The 9926-nt window shown below is 38.6% G+C and overlaps 1 protein-coding gene across 17 annotated transcripts in view; it reads left to right on the forward strand.

The window, feature by feature from the left end:
* LOC106516911 (protein tyrosine phosphatase receptor type M) overlaps window positions 1-9667 on the forward strand; it is a 240694-nt gene extending 231027 nt beyond the window's left edge. For all 17 annotated transcript variants that reach the window (XM_014007504.1, XM_014007506.1, XM_014007507.1 and 14 more), the window contains 4 exons: window positions 2799-2924; window positions 5471-5634; window positions 5797-5932; window positions 8410-9667. In XM_014007504.1, the coding sequence (XP_013862958.1) occupies window positions 2799-2924; window positions 5471-5634; window positions 5797-5932; window positions 8410-8463 (480 nt within the window). In that variant the 3' untranslated portion in view covers window positions 8464-9667. The remainder of the gene's footprint in view (window positions 1-2798; window positions 2925-5470; window positions 5635-5796; window positions 5933-8409) is intronic.
* Window positions 9668-9926: the final 259 nt, after the last annotated feature.

A 9926-nucleotide genomic window follows, 5' to 3' on the forward strand; every position in this document is an offset into this window, starting at 1 on the left:
GGAAGGAGGCCTCTGGATGAGGCTTTCCAGATTTCTCAGCCTGAGGCTCTGTCATAACACCCGGGGATCAAAGCCTGAAGCTGAGGCTGCCCCCCTCCCCGACAGCCAAATCCCCTTTCCCTAGGAGACTGACTGACTGGCTGGATAGAAAGGGCCTTTCATTCATTATTCTCACTGTAGCCGGCCCGTCAGGCAGCCAAGGAGGAAGCACAGGTGGGAGTGGAAGCAGGGCGTGCAGATGGAGGAGAGGGAGATGGAGGTTTGCGATCCGCTCTATCCACATCTTTGTTTTTTGCATCTGTTAAATTTGTCAGGTTCTGGCAGGTTCTTAAAGGCAGCTCCAAAGAGGCTCTTAAACTGCCACACAAACTCTGTACGCGTTTGAGCTTTTGTGCGTTAGAGGAATAAAGCGAGTGCATGTTTGGATGTCCGTCTCTGCTCAGAGTTCCTGGCTTGTTCATTTAAATTCTACTGAGGTAGTTTTGTTTTTTATATATATATATATTCTTGTGTTGTGCGCTCTGAGCAAATCGAGCTGCGAGGCCAGCGAGGCGCTCCACAGGTGCATGTTTTTAACTGAGCTTCCTCACCTGCAGAGCGAAGGGATTTAGCGTTTCTTTTATTGTTTTCCTCAGAAGGTTTGCATTTCTTTGATTTCAGAAGAATCGACACTTTTAACAACCTGCGTTTTGAACTTTTTTCTAATTATTGCTATTTTGCGTGAATTTATTATTGTATTTTTGGCCGCTTGTGCAAAATTCAAGGTCATTTTTAAATGCTTTTTTTTTCTGTCCACCTGTTACTGTGAATGCAAAAAAGAGATGAATTAAAAAAATAATCTGTGTTTTTAAGAGCTGCATTGTCACGGGTTCAGAATTATAAAAAGATTCATCTTGTTGGGTTCTGGCTTTTGTGATTGTGGCCAAATACACCGTTTAGTACAATTTAACCTCCGTTTTAAAAACTACAAGCAGTCAATATTTATTGACTCGATCGCTTTACTTACAGCAGGTTTTTTTTTTTACCTGATGGCTGAGCGGCACTGTCCTCTTGCTCAAAAAGTTAGATTTCAGTGAGCAGATCAACAGCGGAATGCAGCAGGACGAAACTAAGGAAAACAGGATCTAATAACTGTTTCACAGAAAGCACAAAGAAACAAGTTCACACTCGGCTCATGTAGGAAGCTGCATCATACAGTCCTTTGTGTGAAACCCTGATGTGTTCAGTGAGCTTGGATGAGATTGCAGCAGAAAAATGTCAAATCTGAGTGCAACGTTTAGCCGTGAAACACTGATTTTATGTTTATCTTTTCGCTAGATGGGTTTTAAACCTTCTTTACTCGGCAGCGTCTGCCTAAAATGAGTCGTTTTTTATTTTTCAAAGCAAGTTTAAAACAAAAGGGTTTTGACCAAAGTCTACATAGAGGACAAAAAAAAATCACAAAACTGCTCAGTTTTAAGTCATGTAAAAATAAGAAAGACTTTAAAGAAAAAAAGAGGAAAATGCAGGTAAAGAACAGTGAAAACGCTGTTATGTGTTTCCTATCGCCAGAAAATGAGCTGCAAAGATGATTTTTGCAAATCATTCCAAGTTTAAGTGAAACATTGAGTTTTTTTTTTTTTTCTTGATTTCTAAAAGTCCCAGTTAGTGATTTCCAATCAGGAAAGTGGCAAAAAACCACAAATGAGATTCCTGAGTGTGTGAAATTAAGATAATTTATCTTTTTTTGTTTTTGTTTTTGTTTTTTTCTACCTGCAACTGTCTTTATTTATGCCTTCTTCTTGGTTCAGGTTGGTTAGATAAAAAAATTAAAAATAAAAAGTAAACTCCAGATACAAACTCTGAGAAAGGTAACAGCTTGCCAGTAAAACTCGCATATTAATTTTATAAGCCCCGAGCTTCACTTCGGGTGCACTTGTTTCTGTTTTTCTTTACATTTTTAGTGGCTGATGATGATGATGTGAACAGCTGGTTTTAAAAAATAATAACAATTTATTTTTGTTGTGTCAGACTCAGCTTCTGTTATCGGTGCAGTCAGGAGCAAAAAAGAAATCTGAAATTTGTTTTCGTCTGGTGAAAGAAAAACGCAGAGCGGCAGTGAGAAGTTTTAAGTCAGGAAAAAAACTCCAATCAGCACTGCCGGAGCTTTATTGGTTCATTTATGTCAGAAAATGGGAATAATATAGAGCTTTTATTAATTTATACTTTGTATTACAGTAAAAAGTATGAACAAAGATTTTTTTTAAAACTGTTGAATTTACAAATTCCAAGGTTCACTAAATGCAGCATGAGTTCAAAGTGTTTTTTTTTTATTGAAAAGGTAAAAACATCTATAGGCCTAATTGTCTCACAGTTTTGCTAAAGATTAATCTAATTTGACAAAAACTTTTCAAGAAATGACTTGATGACAGATAACTGGTCTGATTAAAAGAAATTAAGAAACTTTTGCATAAAAACTGAACAAAGAATGTTTTTCTTTCAGAGGAGAAAAAAAGTCAGTGATGGTTTGTAAAAGATTTAAGCTTCCCTTTTGAAATAAAAGCTCAACTTATTAGTAAAAAGCTCTCATATTTGGAATCTGTTTATCAAAAACCAGTTTAATTTAATTTAATAAAAATAATCAACATTTTATTGAATCTCTTTAAAAAAAACACAAATTCTTTCAGGCTTTTAGTTTGTTTTTAACTGTTTGAGCACAAAACAAGGGTTTAAAATCGTGGAGATTTTGTTGTTTATGAATCTAAAACTCACCTTAGAATTTGTGTTTTTGTGTGTATGTTTGTGTGTATTTTGGCCAGCTGTGTCCACAGTACTGGCCAGAAAATGGAGTCCACCGCCACGGGCCCATCCAGGTGGAGTTTGTCTCCGCCGACCTGGAGGAGGACATCATCAGCAGAATATTTCGGATCTACAACGCAGCTCGGGTACGGCTCCAAACCGCCGCCACGTTCTGCTCTTTATGTGCAACTTGCCCTCCTCCTGCCCCCCGGCTGTGATCACAACAACCCGCTGCTCCCTCGACCTCTACCTCACACGTCCCACACGTGTGCCGGCCTGTCCGCTCAAGCTGTGCCGACTCTTTCTTTCCTTCTTTAACGACACAACTGCACCCGTGATTGGACCGAGATGTGATTGCCCCCAAATCTTTCAGACAGCTTGATCAATTTTCACCTGTAGTTGGAAAGGGAGAAATCAGAGTTTCACAGCAATTTGTGTGAACCCTTAAAAGTTTTTTTTTTCTTCACCAAATTTAGAGGAAAAACACATTTCCGTGTGGTATCTAGCCAACATGGATTGTTTTTTTAAAACAAAGCTTGCAGGTCCTTTGGGGTCTATCAAAATAAGACGCTTTTTCAGGTACAAAAATGTTAAAAATCTGCTTCAGATGAGACATTCCTGACGTTTTGAGCTTAAAGATCAAGGCTTGAGTGCAGTTTGTTTTACCTCATGCTGCGTAAATAATCTTAAAAGCACCAAAGTTAATTTATAATTAGAATTATTTTTACACCAAAAAGCAAAAAAATATGTAAAAAAAGTTTCAACTATTATCATCATACTGACCTAATGGGGACAGTTGGTGGGTCCAGGGGTTGGGTTTAAGATAAGGGGTCAGAAATAACCGATAAATGAATGGAAGTCAATGCAAAGTCCCCAGGAGGATAGAAGAACAAACGTGTGTGTTTGTGCGTAGCGTTCACATAAATCACTGAATAGATTTTAGTTAACTTCACAAGAAAGTAATCCTTGGTTTGACATCTTACGTCTACATAATAAACTGACAACAAAATAAAGATTTGAATAAAAATATATTTTACTCCTTTTTTCCCCTCAAGAAGAGTTCATTTCCTGTGTCGTCACGGCATCCTTTTCTGTCACCGACATGGAAGCTAACGCTGAAAGTCCAGTCTGTTCTAAGTTTTCATTTTCTGAGAACGTCCGCTCAGTGTTTAGCGTGCGAGACGCTACAGAAATCCAGTTTCCTGGTTCTGACTGAAGCGCTCTGATGATCCAATCAAGCAATGTGAAAATGCTGACGTTGAACGCCAGATAGCAGGCTGTGGTGTCGCCAGCTCAACATCTGATTGGTTGTTTGAACCTCCAGCTGCCTTCACTCTTTGTTCTGAATCTTGAGGCAGATTTCTTTTACCCTAGCAACAGATGGTCAAATATGATTGGTTCAAAGCTCTAAATTAATACAAGCTACTGGAAGCTGCGCAACCAGGTGAAAAACAATGAGAGGAAGAGAACAGATATTTAAAAATAATAATAATAAATAAAAAAATACTATCATGTCAGCTACTGATTCTGATTGTTTAGGCTAGCAGAGAAGGCTTTGCTGACCCTGACAGACCACCACTGCTGAAACTGATCCCCAGTTATCTAATCACTGACCGATCATATGACATCTTTGCTTTATACTTTGCATTAATGGAATGTAATGAAACTTTTTTAAAAGTAATCATTTCAGTCATTGTTTATTAGAATTACCATACACTAAAACATTTGTAGCCCAGGCTAATCTGCAATGCTAGTCCCTAGATGGGCTTTTAGCAACATGAAATTAAAACAGTTTAAAAAAGTAAAACATTAGAATATTAAGACTCAATTATAAATCATAAAACAAACTTAAACAGATTATATTAATGTCATCATTTTTCTGCTAAGGGTTGCACCTCCTCAGGATGTTTTCATGAAGATGATCCTTGCTCTGTGCAGGTTCAGTGACTGCATGACCCAGAGTGCCTGTTCTCCCATGTTTGTTATGTTCTGTCTTCTTCTGAATGAGTGTTCTGAGCTGCCGTTTCATTGTGCTCTGTACAATGACAAAAAAGGAGCTAATTTATCTAACTATCTTAAAAAGGGGGCGGTTATTCATGATCCGTCAAAAAACAGTTTAAATCGGGATTGGATCGGCATCTACAGGTGAAGAACCTTTGTACTAAACCTGACTCTAGATGACCTCTACAGCCAACTGACCTGATAAAATCTGTAAAGAAGAATTACAAAAAGGCCTATTTGCTTTCAAAGTAGCAAACTTTGCCAAAATTGCCATTTTGAGCCTTTTAACTTTGCGTCTTTAAACCTCCATGAACAGAAGGGGTCCCGGTCCACACGGGCGTCACCTGCAGTCACTTGCGTAAGCTCTTTATCCCAACAGTGTCCTCCTCTTATTAACGCGCCGTAACGTCCTCTGACAGGCGACACGTTAAGTGCATGATGGTTTAATCACATATGATCACTGACAGGAGCAACTGATTGATAACTGGAGACAAGTGTCTCCGGCTTCAGCTGGACTCATCCATCACCCGCTCTTATCTTGTCCAATAAACTCCAGAGTGACTGTTTTTTGTCCGTTATCCATCTTTGTCCGGTCCCAGCTGAGCTGAGACAGTCTGCACCCCCTTCCCCCGCCCCCTCCTCCAAGGTGTGTGATAACCTGTGATAGCCGGTTTGTCCTTGTCCCTCCCAGCCTCAGGACGGTTACCGGATGGTGCAGCAGTTCCAGTTCCTGGGCTGGCCCATGTACAGGGACACGCCCATGTCCAAGCGCTCCTTCCTCAAACTCATCCGACAGGTGGACAAGTGGCAGGAGGAGTACGACGGGGGCGAGGGCCGCACCGTGGTCCACTGTCTGTAAGTTCTCAACAGGAACCTCGCTCCGTCCGGGAGTTTTAAAAAAAATGAAACAGCTCCACCTACTGACTGAAAACGGTTACTGCAGAAAATAATATATAAATAAACAACTCTGCACTGCTTCAGCTCTGTTTGAACTGTTCTGTGGCCTGGTTGTTGCAGAAACGGAGGGGGCCGCAGCGGGACGTTCTGCGCCATCAGCATCGTGTGTGAGATGCTTCAGCACCAGCACTCTGTGGATGTTTTTCATGCAGTCAAAACACTGAGGAACAACAAGCCCAACATGGTGGACCTGCTGGTAAGGACCACTGCAACGGCTCAACTCTTTTTATTAAAAACTGTATTAATAAAGAGTTTTACTTTACCCATTTCATCTTAACAAGGCAATAGATTTAATGCAAGTTTCTTTTTTTTTTTTTTGGCTGAGGAATTGTGTAACTCTGTGTACAGGCGTCTGTTAGCAAAATATCTCATAAATCACAGGGCAGCTTTTAATGAAACTCTCAGAAAACAATCACTGGACCTGCATCTACGGCTGATTGCATTTTGAAGTTAACCTGAATCAAGATGGCCACCACATCTAATGCATTACAGCAAACACAAAAATGGTTATAATGCAATCAGTTTTACAGATATTAAGCTGAAACTTTGTGTGGTAGTTGCCGAGAGTCTTCTCAAACACATAACCCAAGCACTAACAGACTGCAACCCTGTTTAAAACACTGGTTTTAAATGTTGGAGTTAAATATGTCTGTTGGCAAAAGTTTGCATGAACCGTTGAATGGATTTTAGTAAAACTCTCAGATAAAAAAAACACTACATGTGCATCTACAACCTATTAACTTTTAGAGTCAACTTAATTCAAGATTGACACCACAGCTTATCAACATAAACAAGCCTAAAAATGGCTCTAACTCAGAGAATTTTAAAAATATTTAGCTAAATTTTGATGTTATAGTAGCTGAGAGTCATCCCCAACACATGATTTGAGTGTTACAGATCAAACAAGGCAAATATTGTGGTTTCTTGTTTTTTTCTTTTATTTTATTTTAATGTTATAAGTCTTTTTGAATAACAACTGGTGGCCCGCAGGCCACATCCGGCCCGCAGGCGACCTCCACCTGACACCCCATTGAATCAATTTTTTTTTTACTTAATTTATTTTAAACAATATATTTTAAAACAATTGTACATTTTTAATTTATGGTTCAATGCAACAATATAAAACAAATTTAAAAGGTAGAAGATAATCGTACTTGTTTTACATTATGCAGTGTTCCCCCTACATTATGGGGGAACCCCCACCCCACATGGATGTCTGGCTCCTGAGCTGTTGATTTTAAGTAACTGTGCCCCCCTGAGCAATTTACTTGAATAGCCTTGCTTTAAATAATAATGTGAAAATTGTATTTATTCACATTAACCCTTTCATGTTTTGTTTCTGTGACCTTTTGAAAGTTTATTTTTCTCTAAAGTTTGATTAATAGATTTAGATTTTTTTTTCCCCAACATCAAACTTTTTTTGGCACAGATGTGTTGAAGGACACCCATCTTAACTGTCTAATTGTTATTTAAAAAATCATCAATTTTTTTTGTAAAACATTTTGCTTGGCTGTTAAACAAAACTGAGTTATTCTAAAAAGGTTGGTTTTCAAAAAGCTTCTTTTTTTTTGAAGATACCTGAAATTTTAAAGGTGTGACACGAGCATTTGTTCCTCCTCGTGCTTTTTAACTTCACCTCGATTTTAAAAAGAGATGTTGCTCTTGTATTATTTAGGCTAGCGTTATATTCAAAAGCTCTTCAAGTTGTCAAAAATTCCATCTCGTTTTAAGGATTTAAAAATCTCACAATGAAGTTGATAGCCTGAGCAAGGACACAGGAAAGAACCAATGATAAAGAAACCACTCGGCTCCGGAGCAGATTCAAATGAACTGTGTTTCATCTGAGTATTTTTAATTTGCAGGAGGAAAAGTGTGTTTTCTATTTGTCTAATGCCACATTTTTTAACTAAGTGGATAATTTGTTATGCTGACACGTGGCAGTGCAGGATTTTGGAAACTCTTTTGGCAAAACTTTGGCTAGAATAAAACTTTTGCAACAAAAACTTCAGTAGAGCCCCCACTGATTGGCCACCCCCAGATAATTGTCAACTGGGTGTGGATCTTAAATTTTGTATTTGCATTTAGATTTTCTTAAAGATTGTTTTCTGATATTTGTGTACTATTTATATACTTTTAACCGTGTATCTTTAAAAATGTCTGAATTTTAATTTAATTTGAAATTAAGCTAACCCCAAAGGCTATAGCCTTTGTGAAATTAGCATTGACATCAGGAGTTAGCTTAATTTGGGATTAGCATCAGTAATCAACGTGATCATGTTAAGCTACTCCTCAACAAATTTAATTTTAATAAGTCTTAAAATGGCTAAATTATAGTTTTTTTAAAGTTAGCTGTAGAGGCCATCTTGAATTTCTGATTAGCATTTAGGATTTATAAAGACACTAAAAATGACTTAATGATAAGTTGTGACTAGCATTCAGCATGTTTTTTTATTATTTTTAGTTATCTTCACATAAAATTTCAGCTCAATATTTTTTTAAGCAATTTAATCATTTTGGGCACCCCAGTGCCACCCTTTCAAAAAAGTCTAGCTCCGCCCCTGGTTAGAACATTTCTAACTTTGGTTAATCTGTCTATGTTATTTTTTGTTTTTTTACACACATTGAATTGACCCCAGACTGACCTCCCATATGTTTTTGCTCTTCTTCTCCCAGGACCAGTACAAGTTCTGTTATGAAGTGGCTCTGGAGTACTTGAACTGTGGGTAACGTGGAGCTCCTGCAGAAATGACAAGCGTGGAGGCGGTACAAAAGACTGCAGCTCACATGTGTGCATTATGTTAAAATGAGTGTGTTACAGAGCCAACAGGGGCCAACAGATAACACACTTGACCCTTTGCAGCCCCCTTTGACCCCCCCACCCACCACTCCTTCATGGCCTAGACGTGGGGTGGGGGGAAGGTAGCAGGAGTTGTACAGAGATGAGTTTTTCTGGCTTGAGAAGTCAACGGGAGCACAACAAGTTCTTTCTTCTCCTGGATCCCTCTTTCTTCCTGTCCTCATCCTCTCAGCTGCCCGTCGTCTCGTTGGTTGTTGCCTTGATCCTCGCTGGACGACGAGCATCAAACGCTCTCCGGCTTTTCCACGGAATGAGCTCGGCTGTACATAATTCAGCGTGTCCGTTTGTTTTTGCTTTCTGATTTCTGTTTTTGCTCAGCTCACTGTTTGAAAGTCTTTAAATGTTACTACATGTCCTGTAAATCTGAAGACTTTTTACCACGACTGTTGCTTCATGTCGGGAACCACGTCTGCTTAACCTTATTTCCTGTTCGGGGATTCAAAGCTTTATTTGCACTTCCTTGAATTCTTGTTGTGCATATTGTAAATATTTCTGTAGATTATTTATTCGCAGTATACGTACTTTTCTGTGACTCGCAGTAAGTGACAATCATATGTTCTATAGGTTTTGGTTTGTTGACTGTATTGTGCGCTTTTTTTATTTTGGAGGGGTCATCTCGGATGACAGAGAAAATCCATTGTAAAGAAAAAGATATACATATATATATAAATATAAATGTATCTACAGATCTAAACATTGGATGATGGATCTGTGCCTCGCCTCATGTCTGAGTGGAGAGACGACATTAGGGCGACACCTGCTGGAGGGAAGAGGAGCTACAACCACAGTTTTAACTTAGTTTTAGTTTTGACGCTACACTGGTGATGAATGGACTCTATCCAAGTTTATAGCTTATTTATGTAATTTCACAAGCCTGTGACTCCACCAGAGAAATTAATGCAATGTAAAGGCTGTAGGAATGTCAGAGTGCAAGTTTTAGAAAAGATTTCAAATGTTCATGGATAATAAGAGGCAAACTGTTGCATCTTGGCACAAAACAAAATGATATTTTTGGAGAGTTTTGACTCAAATACAGCTGGTCTTAAAGCAAACGGGACATATTGAGAAGTTAAAGCTCTTGACTTGTTTTTTTATGTTTGTTTAAAGTTGTTTTACATTTTTAAGCTTTAGATTTATGGTTTTTATCATAAATAAATGTGAAACTGAAGCAGTCTGCCTTGATTTGGGTGGGTGATGTGGGACAAGTTCCATTTGATTTGCTGCAGAGGTGACGATACAAACAGGGGCGGAGCTAGATTTTATTTTTGCAAGGGTGGAACAGGGGTGGCCGAGATGTTTTTATGGGGCACGTATAAATATAAAAGCCCTCTGG

The sequence above is a fragment of the Austrofundulus limnaeus genome, unplaced genomic scaffold (assembly GCF_001266775.1).
Source record: "Austrofundulus limnaeus strain Quisiro unplaced genomic scaffold, Austrofundulus_limnaeus-1.0 Scaffold42, whole genome shotgun sequence".
Taxonomy (NCBI): Eukaryota; Metazoa; Chordata; class Actinopteri; order Cyprinodontiformes; family Rivulidae; genus Austrofundulus; species Austrofundulus limnaeus.